The sequence below is a fragment of the Urocampus carinirostris genome, chromosome 7, assembly GCF_059441175.1.
Source record: "Urocampus carinirostris isolate Australia breed hairy pipefish chromosome 7, RoL_Ucar_1.0, whole genome shotgun sequence".
Classification (NCBI taxonomy): Eukaryota; Metazoa; Chordata; class Actinopteri; order Syngnathiformes; family Syngnathidae; genus Urocampus; species Urocampus carinirostris.
Genome location: NC_142355.1, coordinates 2,422,501 through 2,445,120, shown reverse-complemented (window position 1 = coordinate 2,445,120; position 22,620 = coordinate 2,422,501). Strand labels below are relative to the sequence as shown.

The 22,620-nt window shown below is 36.4% G+C and overlaps 1 protein-coding gene across 2 annotated transcripts in view; it reads right to left on the bottom strand.

Annotated features, from left to right (window-relative positions):
* Positions 1–22,620, bottom strand: part of LOC148362105 (excitatory amino acid transporter 2-like) — a 105,484-nt gene that overhangs the window by 15,182 nt on the left and 67,682 nt on the right. Inside the window, exons 5-10 of one of the 2 annotated variants that reach the window (XM_088339538.1) lie at positions 17,161–17,308; positions 16,927–17,053; positions 12,847–13,080; positions 12,573–12,767; positions 11,167–11,301; positions 9,355–9,598 (exon numbers count right to left, since the gene is read on the bottom strand). In XM_088339538.1, coding sequence (XP_088195664.1) covers positions 9,355–9,598; positions 11,167–11,301; positions 12,573–12,767; positions 12,847–13,080; positions 16,927–17,053; positions 17,161–17,308 — 1,083 coding nt within the window. The remainder of the gene's footprint in view (positions 1–9,354; positions 9,599–11,166; positions 11,302–12,572; positions 12,768–12,846; positions 13,081–16,926; positions 17,054–17,160; positions 17,309–22,620) is intronic. The other variant, XM_088339539.1, reaches the window with a different exon arrangement.

The following is a 22,620-nucleotide window of genomic DNA, read 5'->3' as shown; positions in this document are numbered from 1 at the left end:
GTTAATGTGTTACACACAGGGTCGGGTAGGGTTACTTTAACGGGATTACTTTCAATTACTTTTGGATTACTACAATACCAAATATGCTAATAGAAGACAAAATAAACTAAATATGAATAAAATGGAACATGAACCCATTATGCTAATGGGTTCATGTTAATGAGTTATGCTAATGGTTACATACTTAAAAGTGATGCTAACGGCTAAATGCTAACTTCCTCATGCTAAATATTTTTGGTAATGGCTATATTTTAACAACATCATATTTACGAATTATGCTAATGGATTCATGTTAATAAGTTATGCTAATGGATACATACTTAAAAGTGATGCTAACGGCTAAATGCTAACTTCCTCATGCTAAATATTTTTGGTAATGGCTATATTTTAACAACATCATATTTACAAATTATGCTAATGGGTTCATGTTAATGAGTTATGCTAATGGTTACATACTTAAAAGTGATGCTAACGGCTAAATGCTAACTTCCTCATGCTAAATATTTTTGGTAATGGCTATATTTTAACAACATCATATTTACAAATTATGCTAATGGATTCATGTTAATGAGTTATGCTAATGGTTATATACTTAAAAGTGATGCTAACGGCTAAATGCTAACTTCCTCATGCTAAATATTTTTGGTAATGGCTATATTTTAACAACATCATATTTACAAATTATGCTAATGGGTTCATGTTAATGAGTTATGCTAATGGTTACATACTTAAAAGTGATGCTAACGGCTAAATGCTAACTTCCTCATGCTAAATATTTTTGGTAATGGCTATATTTTAACAACATCATATTTACAAATTATGCTAATGGATTCATGTTAATGAGTTATGCTAATGGTTATATACTTAAAAGTGATGCTAACGGCTAAATGCTAACTTCCTCATGCTAAATATTTTTGGTAATGGCTATATTTTAACAACATCATATTTACGAATTATGCTAATGGATTCATGTTAATAAGTTATGCTAATGGATACATACTTAAAAGTGATGCTAACGGCTAAATGCTAACTTCCTCATGCTAAATATTTTTGGTAATGGCTATATTTTAACAACATCATATTTACAAATTATGCTAATGGTTCATGTTAATGAGTTATGCTAATGGTTACATACTTAAAAGTGATGCTAACGGCTAAATGCTAACTTCCTCATGCTAAATATTTTTGGTAATGGCTATATTTTAACAACATCATATTTACGAATTATGCTAATGGATTCATGTTAATAAGTTATGCTAATGGATACATACTTAAAAGTGATGCTAACGGCTAAATGCTAACTTCCTCATGCTAAATATTTTTGGTAATGGCTATATTTTAACAACATCATATTTACAAATTATGCTAATGGGTTCATGTTAATGAGTTATGCTAATGGTTACATACTTAAAAGTGATGCTAACGGCTAAATGCTAACTTCCTCATGCTAAATATTTTGGGTAACGGCTATATTTTAACAACATCATATTTACGAATTATGCTAATGGTTCATGTTAATGAGTTATGCTAATGGTTACATACTTAAAAGTGATGCTAACGGCTAAATGCTAACTTCCTCATGCTAAATATTTTTGGTAATGGCTATATTTTAACAACATCATATTTACGAATTATGCTAATGGATTCATGTTAATAAGTTATGCTAATGGATACATACTTAAAAGTGATGCTAACGGCTAAATGCTAACTTCCTCATGCTAAATATTTTGGGTAACGGCTATATTTTAACAACATCATATTTACGAATTATGCTAATGGTTCATGTTAATGAGTTATGCTAATGGTTACATACTTAAAAGTGATGCTAACGGCTAAATGCTAACTTCCTCATGCTAAATATTTTGGGTAACGGCTATATTTTAACAACATCATATTTACGAATTATGCTAATGGTTCATGTTAATGAGTTATGCTAATGGTTACATACTTAAAAGTGATGCTAACGGCTAAATGCTAACTTCCTCATGCTAAATATTTTTGGTAATGGCTATATTTTAACAACATCATATTTACGAATTATGCTAATGGATTCATGTTAATAAGTTATGCTAATGGATACATACTTAAAAGTGATGCTAACGGCTAAATGCTAACTTCCTCATGCTAAATATTTTTGGTAATGGCTATATTTTAACAACATCATATTTACAAATTATGCTAATGGGTTCATGTTAATGAGTTATGCTAATGGTTACATACTTAAAAGTGATGCTAACGGCTAAATGCTAACTTCCTCATGCTAAATATTTTTGGTAATGGCTATATTTTAACAACATCATATTTACAAATTATGCTAATGGATTCATGTTAATGAGTTATGCTAATGGTTATATACTTAAAAGTGATGCTAACGGCTAAATGCTAACTTCCTCATGCTAAATATTTTTGGTAATGGCTATATTTTAACAACATCATATTTACAAATTATGCTAATGGGTTCATGTTAATGAGTTATGCTAATGGTTACATACTTAAAAGTGATGCTAACGGCTAAATGCTAACTTCCTCATGCTAAATATTTTTGGTAATGGCTATATTTTAACAACATCATATTTACAAATTATGCTAATGGATTCATGTTAATGAGTTATGCTAATGGTTATATACTTAAAAGTGATGCTAACGGCTAAATGCTAACTTCCTCATGCTAAATATTTTTGGTAATGGCTATATTTTAACAACATCATATTTACGAATTATGCTAATGGATTCATGTTAATAAGTTATGCTAATGGATACATACTTAAAAGTGATGCTAACGGCTAAATGCTAACTTCCTCATGCTAAATATTTTTGGTAATGGCTATATTTTAACAACATCATATTTACAAATTATGCTAATGGGTTCATGTTAATGAGTTATGCTAATGGTTACATACTTAAAAGTGATGCTAACGGCTAAATGCTAACTTCCTCATGCTAAATATTTTTGGTAATGGCTATATTTTAACAACATCATATTTACAAATTATGCTAATGGATTCATGTTAATGAGTTATGCTAATGGTTACATACTTAAAAGTGATGCTAACGGCCAAATGCTAACTTCCTCATGCTAAATATTTTTGGTAATGGCTATATTTTAACAACATCATATTTACGAATTATGCTAATGGATTCATGTTAATAAGTTATGCTAATGGATACATACTTAAAAGTGATGCTAACGGCTAAATGCTAACTTCCTCATGCTAAATATTTTTGGTAACGGCTATATTTTAACAACATCATATTTACGAATTATGCTAATGGTTCATGTTAATGAGTTATGCTAATGGGTACATACTTAAAAGTGATGCTAACGGCCAAATGCTAACTTCCTCATGCTAAATATTTTTGGTAATGGCTATATTTTAACAACATCATATTTACAAATTATGCTAATGGATTCATGTTAATGAGTTATGCTAATGGTTACATACTTAAAAGTGATGCTAACGGCTAAATGCTAACTTCCTCATGCTAAATATTTTTGGTAACGGCTATATTTTAACAACATCATATTTACGAATTATGCTAATGGATTCATGTTAATGAGTTATGCTAATGGTTACATACTTAAAAGTGATGCTAACGGCTAAATGCTAACTTCCTCATGCTAAATATTTTTGGTAATGGCTATATTTTAACAACATCATATTTACAAATTATGCTAATGGATTCATGTTAATGAGTTATGCTAATGGTTACATACTTAAAAGTGATGCTAACGGCTAAATGCTAACTTCCTCATGCTAAATATTTTTGGTAATGGCTATATTTTAACAACATCATATTTACAAATTATGCTAATGGATTCATGTTAATGAGTTATGCTAATGGTTATATACTTAAAAGTGATGCTAACGGCTAAATGCTAACTTCCTCATGCTAAATATTTTTGGTAATGGCTATATTTTAACAACATCATATTTACGAATTATGCTAATGGATTCATGTTAATAAGTTATGCTAATGGATACATACTTAAAAGTGATGCTAACGGCTAAATGCTAACTTCCTCATGCTAAATATTTTTGGTAACGGCTATATTTAAACAACATCATATTTACGAATTATGCTAATGGATTCATGTTAATGAGTTATGCTAATGGGTACATACTTAAAAGTGATGCTAACGGCCAAATGCTAACTTCCTCATGCTAAATATTTTTGGTAATGGCTATATTTTAACAACATCATATATACAAATTATGCTAATGGATTCATGTTAATGAGTTATGCTAATGGTTACATACTTAAAAGTGATGCTAACGGCTAAATGCTAACTTCCTCATGCTAAATATTTTTGGTAACGGCTATATTTTAACAACATCATATTTACGAATTATGCTAATGGATTCATGTTAATGAGTTATGCTAATGGTTACATACTTAAAAGTGATGCTAACGGCTAAATGCTAACTTCCTCATGCTAAATATTTTTGGTAATGGCTATATTTTAACAACATCATATTTACAAATTATGCTAATGGGTTCATGTTAATGAGTTATGCTAATGGTTACATACTTAAAAGTGATGCTAACGGCTAAATGCTAACTTCCTCATGCTAAATATTTTTGGTAATGGCTATATTTTAACAACATCATATTTACAAATTATGCTAATGGATTCATGTTAATGAGTTATGCTAATGGTTACATACTTAAAAGTGATGCTAACGGCCAAATGCTAACTTCCTCATGCTAAATATTTTTGGTAATGGCTATATTTTAACAACATCATATTTACGAATTATGCTAATGGATTCATGTTAATGAGTTATGCTAATGGATACATACTTAAAAGTGATGCTAACGGCTAAATGCTAACTTCCTCATGCTAAATATTTTTGGTAACGGCTATATTTTAACAACATCATATTTACGAATTATGCTAATGGTTCATGTTAATGAGTTATGCTAATGGGTACATACTTAAAAGTGATGCTAACGGCCAAATGCTAACTTCCTCATGCTAAATATTTTTGGTAATGGCTATATTTTAACAACATCATATTTACAAATTATGCTAATGGATTCATGTTAATGAGTTATGCTAATGGTTACATACTTAAAAGTGATGCTAACGGCTAAATGCTAACTTCCTCATGCTAAATATTTTTGGTAATGGCTATATTTTAACAACATCATATTTACGAATTATGCTAATGGATTCATGTTAATGAGTTATGCTAATGGTTACATACTTAAAAGTGATGCTAACGGCTAAATGCTAACTTCCTCATGCTAAATATTTTGGGTAACGGCTATATTTTAACAACATCATATTTACGAATTATGCTAATGGTTCATGTTAATGAGTTATGCTAATGGGTACATACTTAAAAGTGATGCTAACGGCCAAATGCTAACTTCCTCATGCTAAATATTTTTGGTAATGGCTATATTTTAACAACATCATATTTACAAATTATGCTAATGGGTTCATGTTAATGAGTTATGCTAATGGTTACATACTTAAAAGTGATGCTAACGGCTAAATGCTAACTTCCTCATGCTAAATATTTTTGGTAATGGCTATATTTTAACAACATCATATTTACAAATTATGCTAATGGATTCATGTTAATGAGTTATGCTAATGGTTATATACTTAAAACTGATGCTAACGGCTAAATGCTAACTTCCTCATGCTAAATATTTTTGGTAATGGCTATATTTTAACAACATCATATTTACGAATTATGCTAATGGATTCATGTTAATAAGTTATGCTAATGGATACATACTTAAAAGTGATGCTAACGGCTAAATGCTAACTTCCTCATGCTAAATATTTTTGGTAATGGCTATATTTTAACAACATCATATTTACAAATTATGCTAATGGGTTCATGTTAATGAGTTATGCTAATGGTTACATACTTAAAAGTGATGCTAACGGCTAAATGCTAACTTCCTCATGCTAAATATTTTTGGTAATGGCTATATTTTAACAACATCATATTTACAAATTATGCTAATGGATTCATGTTAATGAGTTATGCTAATGGTTACATACTTAAAAGTGATGCTAACGGCCAAATGCTAACTTCCTCATGCTAAATATTTTTGGTAATGGCTATATTTTAACAACATCATATTTACGAATTATGCTAATGGATTCATGTTAATAAGTTATGCTAATGGATACATACTTAAAAGTGATGCTAACGGCTAAATGCTAACTTCCTCATGCTAAATATTTTTGGTAACGGCTATATTTTAACAACATCATATTTACGAATTATGCTAATGGTTCATGTTAATGAGTTATGCTAATGGGTACATACTTAAAAGTGATGCTAACGGCCAAATGCTAACTTCCTCATGCTAAATATTTTTGGTAATGGCTATATTTTAACAACATCATATTTACAAATTATGCTAATGGATTCATGTTAATGAGTTATGCTAATGGTTACATACTTAAAAGTGATGCTAACGGCTAAATGCTAACTTCCTCATGCTAAATATTTTTGGTAATGGCTATATTTTAACAACATCATATTTACGAATTATGCTAATGGATTCATGTTAATGAGTTATGCTAATGGTTACATACTTAAAAGTGATGCTAACGGCTAAATGCTAACTTCCTCATGCTAAATATTTTTGGTAACGGCTATATTTTAACAACATCATATTTACGAATTATGCTAATGGTTCATGTTAATGAGTTATGCTAATGGGTACATACTTAAAAGTGATGCTAACGGCCAAATGCTAACTTCCTCATGCTAAATATTTTTGGTAATGGCTATATTTTAACAACATCATATATACAAATTATGCTAATGGATTCATGTTAATGAGTTATGCTAATGGTTACATACTTAAAAGTGATGCTAACGGCTAAATGCTAACTTCCTCATGCTAAATATTTTTGGTAACGGCTATATTTTAACAACATCATATTTACGAATTATGCTAATGGATTCATGTTAATGAGTTATGCTAATGGGTACATACTTAAAAGTGATGCTAACGGCCAAATGCTAACTTCCTCATGCTAAATATTTTTGGTAATGGCTATATTTTAACAACATCATATATACAAATTATGCTAATGGATTCATGTTAATGAGTTATGCTAATGGTTACATACTTAAAAGTGATGCTATCGGCTAAATGCTAACTTCTTCATGCTAAATATTTTTGGTAATGGCTATATTTTAACAACATCATATTTACAAATTATGCTAATGGTTTCATGTTAATGAGTTATGCTAATGGTTACATACTTAAAAGTGATGCTAACGGCTAAATGCTAACTTCCTCATGCTAAATATTTTTGGTAATGGCTATATTTTAACAACATCATATTTACAAATTATGCTAATGGATTCATGTTAATGAGTTATGCTAATGGTTACATACTTAAAAGTGATGCTAACGGCTAAATGCTAACTTCCTCATGCTAAATATTTTTGGTAATGGCTATATTTTAACAACATCATATTTACAAATTATGCTAATGGATTCATGTTAATGAGTTATGCTAATGGTTACATACTTAAAAGTGATGCTAACGGCTAAATGCTAACTTCCTCATGCTAGATATTTTTGGTAATGGCTATATTTTAACAACATCATATTTACAAATTATGCTAATGGGTTCATGTTAATGAGTTATGCTAATGGTTACATACTTAAAAGTGATGCTAACGGCTAAATGCTAACTTCCTCATGCTAGATATTTTTGGTAATGGCTATATTTTAACAACATCATATCTACAAATTATGCTAATGGATTCATGTTAATGAGTTATGCTAATGGTTACATACTTAAAAGTGATGCTAACGGCTAAATGCTAACTTCTTCATGCTAAATATTTTTGGTAATGGCTATATTTTAACAACATCATATTTACAAATTATGCTAATGGATTCATGTTAATGAGTTATGCTAATGGTTACATACTTAAAAGTGATGCTAACGGCTAAATGCTAACGTCCTCATGCTAAATATTTTTGGTAATGGCTATATTTTAACAACATCATATTTACAAATTATGCTAATGGATTCATGTTAATGAGTTATGCTAATGGTTACATACTTAAAAGTGATGCTAACGGCTAAATGCTAACTTCCTCATGCTAAATATTTTTGGTAATGGCTATATTTAAACAACATCATATTTACAAATTATGCTAATGGGTTCATGTTAATGAGTTATGCTAATGGTTACATACTTAAAAGTGATGCTAACGGCTAAATGCTAACTTCTTCATGCTAGATATTTTTGGTAATGGCTATATTTTAACAACTTCATATTTACAAACTATGCTAATGGGTCCATGTTGATGAGTTATGCTAATGGACATACTTAAAAGTGATGCAAACGGCTAAATTCTAACTTCTTCATGCTAAAAAATTTTGGTAATGGCAATATTTTATCGACTTCATAATTACAAATTATGCTTATGGGCTCATGTTGATGAGTTATGCTAATAGCTACATGCTAAAAATTGATGCTAACGGCTAAATGCTAACTGCCTCATGCTAAAAAAAATTGGTAATGGCAATATTTTAACAAATTCATATTCACAAATAATGCTAATGGCCTCATGTTGATGAGTTATGCTAACAGATACATGCTAAAAAGTGATGCTAACGGCTAAATGCTAACTTCCTCATGCTAAAAGATTTTGGTAATGGCAATATTTTATCGACTCCATAATTACAAATTATGCTAATGGACTCATGTTGATGAGTTCTGCTAACAGATACATGCTAAAAAGTGATGCTAACAGCTTAATACTAACTTCTTCATGCTAAATAATTTTGGTAATGGCTATATTTTAACAACTTCATATTTACAAACTTTGCTAATGGGTACATGTTGATGCGTTATGCTAATAGCTAAATGCTAAAAAGTGATGCTAACGGCTAAATGCTAACTGCCTCATGCTAAGATTTTTTGGTAATGGCTATATTTCAACGAATTCATATTTACAAATAATGCTAATAGCCTCATGTTGATGAGTTATGCTAACAGATACATGCTAAAAAGTGATGCTAACGGCAAAAATGATGTTGGCAAGCTGTTTGGATTCATTTTCATTTTGTTTCTGTCGCATTTGATGTCCGTTTTGCCGGAGATCAAAGAGATCAAAGCCAGGAGAGAAAGCTTACCACGTGTTGTGAGTCGTCATTTTATTGATATATTTTTTTTTTGCCTTTTATTAGCATATTTAGTATTGGAGTAATCCAAAAGTAATTGAAAGTAATCCCGTTAAAGTAACCCTACCCAACCTTAGTTACACAAAGAGGCAAATCATAGAGGTGGCATGCAAGAAAAGGGATGGTTATATGCAAGTCTCTACATCAGAAGGTATTAGTTGTACCTTGCACTCATCTACTACCACCGAATTGTTAGCGTTTGCGGTAGGCGTTAAGACGCACTGGTTGGAAGTGTTTTCGTGGTGGTTCTTCATCTCGTCGTAATACGATTGGGTTTTCGTCATTTCCATGTCGTCCGATTTGGCCGCGTGGGCGTCGAGCTCTTCCAGCTCCGCCTTGGACATGTGGTACACGATGCCTGCACCGTACGAGTCGCCGACGACATTCACCGAGGTCCTGAATCGATCCCTGTGGAGACAGAATGCGTGAGGAGAAGAAACTTGGTCTGAGTAGCAAATTCCTTTGGGTTATATGAAGTGTTCCCTCTAAGCTACGTTCTCAGCGCACAAGAAAATCTAGCCAGCTCACAAAAATCAGGGCTCAAAATGACTGATTAAGAAGCAAATTAAGTCAAAGTTACAGTGCATGAAGGTAAAAATACAAGGGTTCCCCTGACGTTGTGTCCTAAATGCGGTATTTTGAAGTCGAGCCGAAGTACAACGAAGTTGAGTAAAGTCAGTAGAGTTTGTCGAGAACCGGCTTCTTCGGCTCGGCTCACTAAACGGAACCGGCTTTTTCAGGTCCTAAACGGCTCTTCGGGTTGTTTTTGCTTCTTTCATCCCAACATGACCAAATATTATGTAAAATTATGCACAAAATGACTTAAAGGAAGAAAAAAAAAGAAAAAAATATAATATAATATAAATTCTCAACTTTTCACTACTTTTTCGGTTTGGTATTTTTTTCTTTTTCATTCTATTCCCCCCTTCCTTTAAGTCATTTTGTCCATAATTTTACATCATATTTGGTCATATAGGGATGAAAGAAGCAAAAACAACCTGAAGAGCCGTTTGAGACCCGAGAGAGCCGGTTCCTTTTAGTGAACCGAGCCAACAAAGCCGGTTCTCAAAAGACTCTACCGACTTTACTTAACTTCGTTCGACTTTGACCTTGACTTCAAAACACAAAAAATGTGTTGAAATCATTGTAAACGTAAAACCACTATACGATCTCTTGTTAAAAGTATCTTGTTAAAATGTATTGTGATGGTTGATATTCTAAAATATATTTTTATGTAAACTGAAAAGAAAGCTCTTTGTTATGTTTAGGGCAGTCTACAAAGAGCTGCCAACGAGATCAAAGCCAGCAGAGAAGCTTACCATGTGCTAAACACATGTTTCTTTTTTTCTGGCTTTTTTCCTGAATTTTTCCTTCTTTTTCCTCTTCCTTTTGTTTCTTTTTTTCTCAGCTTTTCACCACTTTTTCATTTTGGTATTTTTTTCTTCTTTGTTCTATTTCCCCCTCCCTTTAAGTCAGATCGTGTCTTACCGTTGGCAGCGCACTGTTAGACTGCCAACAACCCCCACCTTCCGGTCGCAAAGTCAAAAGCCAAACCAAACCCTACCCCATACCAGGAGGTGGTACTGTTGGACTCATCATTGCAGGACACTTACACAAAAACTATACAACATATTTCAGCAGGAATTTCAATACAACAAAAGTTATTTCTACATATACATATACATATACATATATATATATATATATATATATATATATATATATATATATATATATATATATATATATATATATATATATATATATATATATATATATATATATATATATATATATATATATAGAGCTGGTTTATTCGTGAGTGACACATCACCTAAGGCCTTTACTGAAGGCCTAGGTGTGAAATGCACGGCCCACTACTGATAAGATGAAGGATTTTTTTTTTTTATTATTATTTTTTTTTTTTAGACATTTTTCTGTTCTGTTATTCGAAACAAAACTTAAAATCCACTCACAGAAGCCAGTCCACAGCTACTAGCAGACTGATGTCCTGAGTTGGCAAGCCCACAGCAGTCAGGATCAAGAGCATGGTCACCAATCCAGCACTGGGAATACTGGCGGCTCCAACACTGGCCAGAGTGGCTGTGAGACTGGATAAAGACACAGAAATACAAAATCAAAGGACTGAGTTTTTTTAAAATGGGGAAGAAAAAATAACATAAAGAAGGTTCTGAAGTGTGCGATCTTGGATAGCAGCAACTCAAACTTACTTGATATTGAAAAGCAAGCAAAACGTGATCTAAATTCTAAAAGAGATTATTTGTCATATTCATGTCCACCAATGTTCCCTGTCATTTTCCTTACGGGTCTGAGCGTTCACACAAAGTCGGTGAGCAACGCTTGAAACAACAGTGAGCAACAGTTATCCCAAGTGTGGCAACTGATTCATTACCAAACATGTCCAAAACTTGACATTTTGCTGAGTTTGCGGCAATGCAAAATTATTTTTCTCTTTTGAATGAATTGACTCATGTACGATTGCAAAGGTTGCAGGGCCTACAAACGTCGTTTGTTTTTACAATTCTTCAAGTTCAATGTTGGCAACAAGATTGACTTGATATAATTGGAAATTATTTGAATGCAACACAAACTTTTTCTTCTTTTTCCCTGTTTTTTTTAATTCCTTTGAAAAAATCTCATTGTGTTTATTTTTTCCTAGGTGTTACTTTTTTCTTTTTGTTCTCTATTTACTTTTTTTCCTTTGTTTCTTTTTTTTCTGGCTTTTTTTCTGAATTTTTTTTTATTTTCCTCTTCCTTTTGTTTATTTTTTTTCTCAGCTTTTCACTACTTTGTCTTTTTGGTAATTTTTTTCTTCTTTTCTCTAATCCCCCCCATCCTTTACGTCATTTTGTGCACAACTTTACATAACATTTGGTCGTGTAGGGATTAAAGAAGCAAAAACAACCTGAAGAGAAGTTTAGGACCCGAAAGAGCCGGTTCCTTTCAGTGAGCCGAGCCGAAGAAGCCGGTTCTAGAAAAACTCTACTAATTTTACTCAACTTCCTTCTACTTTGACTCGACTTCAAAATACCGCATTTAAGACACAGCGTCAGGGGAACCTATGTATTTTTACCTTCATGCACTGTAACTTTGACTTAATTCGCTTCTTAATTAGCAATTTGGAGCCCTGATTTTTGCGAGCTGGCTAGATTTTCTTGTGCGCTGAGAATGTGCAGGGAGTGCGCAATTGCGCACACACGTAGCTTAGAGGGAACATTGCTCACCACTGTTTTTTTTTCAGTAACACACCCAACACTCGTCAGGGACTAAGACTAGACTTCAAAGAAAGTAACATAAAGAGACATTTCCTACTTTCTTAAGGCCTGACTGGAAGTAGTGAATATAAGCATGCATTTCTGACCTAACAGTCACAATCTGACCGGGGTCCAGGTGGACACCGTTCATCTGGGCAATGAAGATGGCAGCCACAGCTTCATACAGAGCCGTCCCGTCCATGTTGATGGTGGCGCCGACCGGGAGCACAAAACGAGTGACTCTCTTGTCAATTCCCAAATTTTCCTCCAGACAGCGGAAAGTAACGGGCAGTGTTCCAGCACTGAGGGCAAAAAGATTCTAAATTGATGATAGGTGGAAAACACAGCTGTCTTTGGACATCTGCGGGCTGCATCACAGACCTTGAGGCCGTTCCCAGGGCAGTGATCCAGGCCTGGAAGATCCCCAGGAAGAACTTGAAGGGGTTTTTCCTGACGATAACAAAATAGATACTGGGCAGGAAGATTGCTCCGTGGATGATGAGACCGACGATCACGGTGATCATGTACATTCCCAGTTGCCGAGCCACCACTTCCAAATCTTTGATGGAGATGATCTTACCGCAGATCAGGCAGGCAATGCCAAAGGGAGAATACCTGTAAGAGTAAAAAAGTTTTATTGACAGTTCCGAGCAAAAGTATTGTCCCTTTTTGCCATTTTGCCACATTTCAGGCTTCAAACTGAAAATATTAAAACTGGTGTGAACAGAATAAGAATAGAATAGGATAGAATCAAATAGGATAGAATAGAACATACCTTTATTGTCATTGTAAATGGGTTGAACATATTGTGACAACGAAATTGGACATGGCACTCCAGGACCACATTTAACAGTGAGGATAAAAGAAAACAAAGAAGATATAGGAACAAAGAAGATAAGGTTATAATTTACACAATATTTACACAAGAAATCTGTGCATGTAGGATGTTACATACAGTTTTGGGATCGTATTAGTGCAATATGTGTTAAGTGCAAAAAAATAGTCAACATTGTGCAAAGTGAGCATAGGCATGAATACAATTTGACATCTGTATGAGGTAGTGTGTTTGCAAGAGTTTCAGTTTTCTCTGTGTGGTGTGTGTTAAGGGTGGTAATGGCTCTGGGGAAGAAACTGTCTCTAAGTCTGTTTGTTTTTGTTTTGTGTGACGTGTAGCGCCGGCCGGAGGCAGTGGTCGAGGTGAGAAAAGTCCTGCTCTGCTGAGGTAGCGAGAGCAGGCAATGTCCTCCGGACTGGGTAGAGAGCAAGGGCTGTGTTGATGACCGTATGAAGCATTTTCCTGTCTGCTGCCGTGCACCCAGCATGCGACACCATAATGCAGTATGTTAACATGCTCTCCACTGTGGCTTTGTAAAAGGACACTAGCAGCTGCTGTTTCAGATGATTTTTCCTAAGCACTCTCAGGAAATTGAGTCGCTGCTGGGCCTTCCCTACCACCGCTCTGGTGTTTGCAGGCTAGGAGAGGTCATCGAAAATGTGCACACCCAGGAATTTGAAAGAGTGGACTCTCTACACAATCTCCTTTTATAATGAGTGGTGCTGGGATCCTGCCTTTCCTCCTGAAGTCCTGAAGTTTTTGTGGTGTTCAGTATGAGATTTTGTGGTGTTCAGTAAGTGGCACCAAATTATTTTTAGCATTTTATTTTAGATTTATAAGGAGATGATTGAAAATATTGGCCCCCTGTTCTCTCAGCTCAGCCAACTGACTTAAGAAGGTTCCCTGATGATTTTTTCAATGTCCACCTAAATAACTAACAATTAAGTTTCAATTTGATTGCACCTGCACTGTTATGGGCTCAGTGTCTGTGAAATATACAAATAGAGAAGAGACAGGATTATGAAGACCAAAGACCACACTGAATAAAATTGAGCAAAAGTTCAGAGATGGAATGATTCACACATCTCCCAGAGAACTGTGTGAGCAACAATATTAAAACGGACAGGGCATAAAACAACTGCATACCTACCTAGACCTGACTGTCGCTTTAAACCTTTGGCTCAAAATGGGAAAACTAATCAGAGAAGCATGACCACGTTGAATAATGGCGGCTCCAGTTCTTCTTTTATTTTTCAGTGTTCTTTCATCCCTCATGTTTTCCCTTCGACTCCTTTCACAACTACAATAACATCCACAACATCCCGAGGGATATGCAGAGACCATCGGATCTCCCTGGGTGATCTGCCTGCCGACAACGACGGAGCAAAAGTAAAAGGCTGCCGGTCGGACCAAGAAGACGACCACACAGACCAGCGCTTCCAAGCATGTTCCTGACCAACGCCAGATCCATCGTCCACAAAATGAGCAAATTTGAGCTGCGGATCGCTACCAACAGCTTCGTCCGAAATTGCAGTATTTTTGTCATCACGGAGTCTTGGCTTCCCCGACGCCGCAGTCGAACTAGCAGGACGCACGCTTCACCGGCATGGCCGAGACGAAGACTCCAGTAAAAACAGGGGTGGGGGATTATGCGCTGCAATAACAGCCGAATCAGTGACACACATTGCTCACTCGATATCGAGTTTCTAGCAGTATCGTGTAGACCCTTCTATCTACCGAGAGAGCTGTGGTCATTGTGGTTGCTGTTTACGTTCCATCGCATGCTAACGTTCCACCGGATGCAAACGTTAGCATAGGGCTAAATCTCCTGCCCGCTGCTATCAATAAACAGCAGCTTGCACACCCCGACGGAGATTTTATCGTCGCCGGAGACTTTAATCAAGCATGCTTAACGACTGTACTTCCCAAATTCATTCAATACATGGACTGAGCAATTAGGGAAAAAACACTGGACCGTGTGTACAATAAGATCAAACTTCTACTTGAATCCGGCCATCTCTGTCTGTCCCTCACCCCCTCATACACCCCCCTCCGGAGGAAAACAAAGTCTATGCAACAAGGACAGTACAAACATCTTCTTTGTTCCTTTATCTTCTTTGTTTTCTTTATCTCCACTGTAAAACGTGGACCTGGAGTGCCACATCCAATTTCGTTGTCACAATATATTCAACCCATGTTGTAACAATGACAATAAAGGTATATTCTATTCTATTCTATGCATACACAGTTGGGGTGGGACTATCAGCGCATAAGACAAATATTAGCTGCTCTTGGCAATAAGAAAGCCCTCTATAAAAGAAAACTATTGAAAAACCAATTTAGCGTTTGCAGGAAGCCAAATTTGAGACACAAATAACATACGGAGTACGGTGATTCTTAGAAAATGTTTTACATTTTTTTATCCATACACGTTTGAAGCCTGAAATATGGCATACCGTATTTTCCGCACTATAAGGCGCACCTAAAAGCCTTTATTTTTTTTCAAAAGCTGACCATGCGCCTTATAATACAGTGCGCCTTATTTATGGATCAATATTAAGTTTTCCAACTAACTTGCAGCCGCCGACTAGATTTTCCCCCGAACGCCAAGTAGTCCGCGGTGTATGCTAGGATTTATTTACCGGCGTTTCATTGGCTAACCAATGTGTCAATCATCATTTGAATCGATCACTATTGGCTAAAGTTATTCGGAGGTCAAGGGGTGGATCTTTTTTATCATTTACAGGCTGGCATTGGCTTAAACGGCAAAACAAAGCCTGCAATTGGCCGAAAAAGTTGTGTCAATCATCAGTTGAATCGATCACTATTGGCTAAAGTTATTCGGAGGTCAAGGGGCGGATCCTTTTTATCATTCACAGGCTGGCATTGGCTTAAGTGGCAAAACAAAGCCTACAATTGGTCGAAAAAGATGAATGTGAATAGTACGTGGTTGACGGCATAGGGAAAGCATTTTTTACCATTCTGTATTTGTAAATATTTTATTCTCCTGGATTTACTACACTCACAAATATAAGAGGACCATGGCTGCACATTATTATTGAACACAACGACTTCGGTGAGCTACTCCGGCTATAAATTTTCCCTGTATCTTGTTTCAGACTGAACTCGATGTTTCTGTGATAAGCGGTGCAGATAATGGATGGAATGGAGTGTCTATTTTTAAATTAAACTCACTTCCAAGTGTTTATTGCCATATGCACGGTAAAGTTGCGAGCGAAAAAGAAAATAGAAACTAAGGAATGGTTGGCATTTCTTGAATCCCAAGACTTTAACCTTCCGAATGATGGAACGATGCATTTGAGTGACATCTTACGGACACCGCATCCGCACGTGTTCTCGACACGTATTTGCGTCTTTGCAAGCTTTGGGAATGTTAAGGGGGTAATAAGTTGGACTGAACCATCCGACTGTTTTGTCGACATTCCCATTGTAGCGCCTTATAATCCGGTGCGCCTTATGTATGTCAAATATAGGACCAAAAACGATTTTTTCGGGGTGCGCCCTACAACCCGGTGCGCCTTATAGTGCGGAAAATACGGTATGTTAAATGGTTCTTATGAGGGGATAATATTGCAACATTGAAAATGTTTTTCCTCCATACTAACCACATGATCATGATGACAAGTTTCATCACAATCTCATTGAGAATGTTGAAGAACTCAATCATCAGTCTGGCCCTCTCCCCCATCTTGCCCATGCAGATGCCGAACGCAATGAAGAAACCAATCAGACCTGGAGAGAAAATCACATGACCATCAAATCGGGACAATGGAAGTGGACAGGGGAACCGATTGCGAATCTGGAAAAAATTGAATCCGAATTTTGAAATTCATACACACCCAAGACATTCATTCCGCTCTTGAACTGCAAGGTCTTTTTGACGGTAAACTGCGGTTCCTTGGTGATGTTTGCCACCAGGCCCTCCATGGTGGTGGCATTGATGTTTTCCTCAATTTCCACCTCCACCTTCTTAGTCACTGTCTGTATCTGTGGTGGGAATTTGCATAAGAAGGAGACTGCTTTCATTTTCTTCAAAACAAACATCACTGTTCAAAGGTTTGGTGTCACCAATGTTCCCTGTAATTTTCCACGGATCTGAGCAACGCTTGAAACCACAGTGAGCAACAGCAATCCCAAGTGTGGCAACTAAGTCATTATCAAACATGTCAAAAACTTGACATTTTGCTGAATTTCTGGCAATGCAGATTTTTTTTTCACTTTTGAATGAATTGACTCATGTACGATGGCCTACAAACGTCATTTGTTTTTACAATTCTTTCACTGGATTTCCATTTCTTTTTTTTCCTGGTATCTTTTGTCGCATAATACTAACATTTTTGGGGGCTTATTTAGTCAGTTGCACGATACACAACTGTGTTTAATCAATTTTTTTAGTGAAAGTACAATGTTGGCAACAAGATTAACTTGGTATTATAGAAAATTGTTTGAATGCAACACAAACTTTTTCTTTTTTTTCCCTGTTTTTACAATTTTTTTTTAATTCCTTTAAAAAAATCTCATTGTGATTATTTTTTCCTAGCTGTTACTTGATTCTTTTTGTTCTCTATTTATTTTTTTTCCTTTGTTTCTTTCTTTTCTTTTTTCTGGCTTTTTTTCTGAAATTTTCCTTCTTTTTTCTCTTCCTTTTGTTTCTTTTTTTCTCAGCTTTTCACTACTTTTTCATTTTGGTATTTTTTTTCTTATTTGTTCTATTCCCCCTTCCTTTAAGTCATTTTGTGCATAATTTTACATGGTCATATAGGGATGAAAGAAGCAACAACAACCTGAAGAGCCGTTTTGGAACTGAAAGAGCCGGTTCTTTTTAGTGAGCCGAGCCAAAGAAGCCGGTTCTCGAAAAACTCTACTGGCTTTACTCAACTTCGTTCTACTTCGACCTGGACTTCAAAATACAGCATTTCGAACACAACGTCAGGGGAACCTGTGTATTTTTACCTTCATGCACTGTAACCCTGACTTAATTCGCTTCTTAATTAGCAATTTCGATCCCTGATTTTTGTGAGCTGGCTAGATTTTCTTGTGCGCGGAAAAGCTCTGGATAGTGCTCAATTGCGCACACACGCAGCTTAGAGGTAAAAATGCGCTGGATAGATTTTCTTGTGCACGGGAGAACATGCAAACTCCGCACAGGAAGGTTGGTAGCTAGATTGGAACCCATGACTTCAGAACACGGGCTAACCACCGCGCCGCCATGCTGCCCCATTTCTGATTAGTTTATTGTTATCCTCATTGAAAAAAATCCCCCAGTGATTTTCCTTAAAATATTAGGGAATTCTTAAGCGACCAGAAACATTTATACGGTAGTGTATGCTGGATTTTATGCTTGCCATTGCTTTAATTTCAATTATTTCCGTGCCCATGTGACTTCCTGTGTTTGTTTTATCCGTCCAGGTGCACAATGATGTCGGCATGACAGTCTGAGAGGCATGAAGCCGCCCTGGCAAAGCGCCAACAAGACATATTTATACACTTACAGATGGAAGATTCCACTAACACGTTGAGAAAAGGTAAAAGGAGTTCTAAAACGTTTTCATTTTGCCTGTCACTAATGTTCCCTCTAAGGTGCAATCGCGCACAAGAACATCTAGTCAGCTCACAAAAATCAGGGCTCAAAATTGCTAATTGAGAAGCGAATTAAGTCAAAGTTAAAGTTAAGGTCGAAGTATAACAAAGTTGAGTCAAGTCAGTAGAGTTTTTCGAGAACCGGCTTCTTCGGCTCGTCTCACTAAAAGGAACCGGCTCTTTCGGGTCCTAAACGGCTCTTCAGGTTGTTTTTGCTTCTTTCATCCCAACATGACCAAATATTATGTAAGATTATGCACAAAATGACTTAAAGGAAGGAGGGAAATAGAACAAAAAGAAAAAAATACCAAAATGAAAAATAGTGAATTGAATCCAGCCTGCGAGACAACACTCAACAAATGCGAGAGTAAAATGAGCTGCAGTTTGAAATATGTCAACTTGATTTTGCCAAAGCCAGGTGCCTCTCACAAAGACACTGTACTTGTATTTATTTTTCTCTCTCTCTTTCTTTTCCACCCCTTTTCTCCTACTCTGTGTTTTTTCACTCTGTGTGTCTTTTTTCTCTTCCTTTGTTGCTCTTTGTCTCTTTCTCTCTCTGTGTCTTTTTACCTCTTTTGCTCTAACCTCCTTTTTTCCTTTTCTCTCTTTTCTCTTTCTCTCTTCCTACCCTTCGCGCTTTCTTTTCTCTTTTCTCTTTTCTCTCCTTCTGTCTTTCCATTTTTCTTTGGATTTCTTTCTTCCTCTCCATTTTTTTCCCTCTCTCTCACGACTTTTTACCTCTTTTGTTTCTCACGCTCTCCCCCTCTTTTTCTTTTTCTTTTTTTGTCCCGCCCTCTCTCTCCCTACTTGTATTTATTTATCTCTCTCTCTCTCTCTCTCTCTCTCTCTCTTTTCCACCCATTTTTCTCCCACTCTCTGTCTCTGTCTCTTTCACTCTCTGTGTCTCTCTGTGTCACTCTTTTTCTCTTTCTTTGTTGCTCTTTGTCTCTTTCTTTCTCTGTGTCTTTTTTACTTATTTTGCTCTAATTTCCTTTTTTCCTTTTCTCTCTTTTCTCTTCGTGCTTTCCTTTCTCTTTTCTCTCCTTCTGTTTTTCTCTTTCTCTTTGGATTCCTTTCTTCCTCTCCATTTCTTTCCCCCTCTCTCATGACTTCTCTTTCTATCTCTTTTGCTTCTCTCCCTCTCTCTCTTTTTCTTTCTTTGTCACAATTTTTCTCCTTTTCCCTCCATCTTTCTCCTATTTCTTTATCTCTCTTTTTCTTTCTCTTTTATCTACTAGTCCGGCCCCCGACAGAATGTTTGTTCTATGGTGTGGCCCCCGAGTTCAAACGAGTTTGACACCCCTGCTTTAAACCATGAAATCTGATACAAAGACAAATTCAGGTTGATTCTAAAACCCGAGGAGTGAGCATAAAAGTACATATGGTGACTAATGATAGGTTTATCAACAAAATTTACAGAATGACTGGCCAATAAAAAAAATAGAAATAAAACAGGGTTAGTAAACCAATATTCAACAAATTTAAGATTTATCATCTAACATTTTAAACCTAAGTGTTGTTTTACTATAATATATGTTTATGTTGTCCATTGTCTTTTACATTGTTTATTACATTGCTGGTATTTTCTCATCTCATCTCATTAGCTGCACCGCTTATCCTCAGTAGGGTCGCGGGGGTGCTGGAGCCCATCCCAGCAATCATCGGGCAGTGGGCAGGGGACACCCTGAACTGGTTGCCAGCCAATCGCAGGGCACACGGGGACAGACAACTCATTCGCTCATTCGCACCTAGGGACAATTTGGACCGGCCAATCCACCTGAAATGCATGTTTTTGGAATGTGGGAGGAAACTGGAGTGCCCGGAAGAAACCCACGCGAGCACGGGGAGAACATACATACTCTGCACAGGAAGCCTGGAGCTGGATTTGAACCCACGCAGGAGATTCCCATGACTTGAACTGTGCCGCATATGTGCTAACCACTGCGCCGCCGTGCTGCCCTCATCAGCCGTACCGCTTATCCTCATTAGGGTCGCGGGGGGGCTGGAGCCCATCCCAGCCATCTCCGGGCAGTGGGCAGGGGACACCCTGAACTGGTTGCCAGGCAATCACAGGGCACACAGGGACAGACAACTCATTCGCTCAGTCACACCTAGGGACAATTTGGACCGGCCAATTCACCTGAAATGCATGTCTTTGGAATGTGGGAGGAAACCGGAGTGCCCGGAGGAAACCCACGCAAGCACGGGGAGAACATACAAACTCCGCACAGGAAGTCTGGAGCTGGATTTGAACCCACGACAGGTTCCCATGACATGAACTGTGCCGCACAAGCGCTAACCACTGCACCGCCGTGCTGCTGCTGGTATTTTATTCAGATTAATTTTGATCCTGGTGTTTCCTCTAATTACACATCAGACACATACAAACTAAAGTATCTAAACGCATTTCAATTATGAATACAGCCAAATTCATTTGAAACTATAATGCATTGTATTTAGTATATTGTTCTCTAGTACTGCCATACTTATTGAGTCCGTTGTTGTCATGGTTGCCGTGGCGCTCAATTGGTCCTCGCCGTGTGGTGCCAGTTTCTGTCACGGTTGCGCCCAAATTGACCCCGCCCACTGACTTAAACGGGGTCTCGCGAGTTGCCTGGTTGTCAGAGCGTCTCCTGTTAAATTCTGTGTGAAATGCCTAGTTCTGTGAATTTTCCTGAGTTCGATTCTGTTTTATTTTTGGTCTGATCTGTTTGATTTTGACAACTCCTTTTTTTCGGATTTCAATCCACTTCCGCGACCATCGATCTCCCGATCGAGTGTGCGTGCATTCCTCCTCTCCCTAATAAACTGTGAGTACGTCACGCGATTGGGTTCTCCATTCCTGTTTACATATTGTGCAGAAGTCTGGGGCAATCATTACAACAGTTGATTCCAGCCCCTTTTTATCCTTCAAAAACGTGCAATTCGAACCATACACTGGGTAGGATATCGAGATTATATTTATATTTTATTCCTGCAGTCTTAATTATCAAAATTAGATGATTTAGTAAAGTTTTTCCCCGCAAAACTGCAATTTAAGGTTAACAAAAGGCTTATTCAGTGATGCGGCCATTTTATGTCATTTTTCCAACGGCCGCTATCGGCGCTCGAGTGTTGCTACCATTAACTGCCCTGTCAAAGCTATATTATTATTATTAAAGCTTTGAAAACTCTCTCGGTGTACCGTCTTTCTTTGTAAATATCTGTAACCCATGAATAATATGTATTTGCAACTGTATATTTTTGTAATGTATTTATTTGTATTTATTTTAGACACTTATTCTGATATGTTTTGCACGTGGGAACGAAAAATGAGGGGCGGAACAAACGCGGGGTGCCGAGTTTAAGTGGGGACCGCTAAAGGTGAGAGACAGACAAGGAAAGAAGAGGGGATAAAAAGTCGGTTAAAGAAAAAGGAGTTGAGTAAATGTGTTCATCTGATATATTTTCCCACCCTTACCTTTGGAAATATACACTTTTTTCCTTGGATTACTTTCAACGGGACCCGGACTCTGCCGGTCTGCATCAAACCTTAAGTACCGGTATCATTTTCCGTTCATTTTGCCGGCTGTGATTTTTGGACTGTATACTTTAATAAAGGACATTCGGTTTCAATCGCGGGACTCAAAGTCGGGTTTGGGTTAATTTTGTGTTTGTGTTACATGTTTAAATGTGGGCGCATGCGGCTTATACACAGGTGCGGCTAGTGTATGTACAAA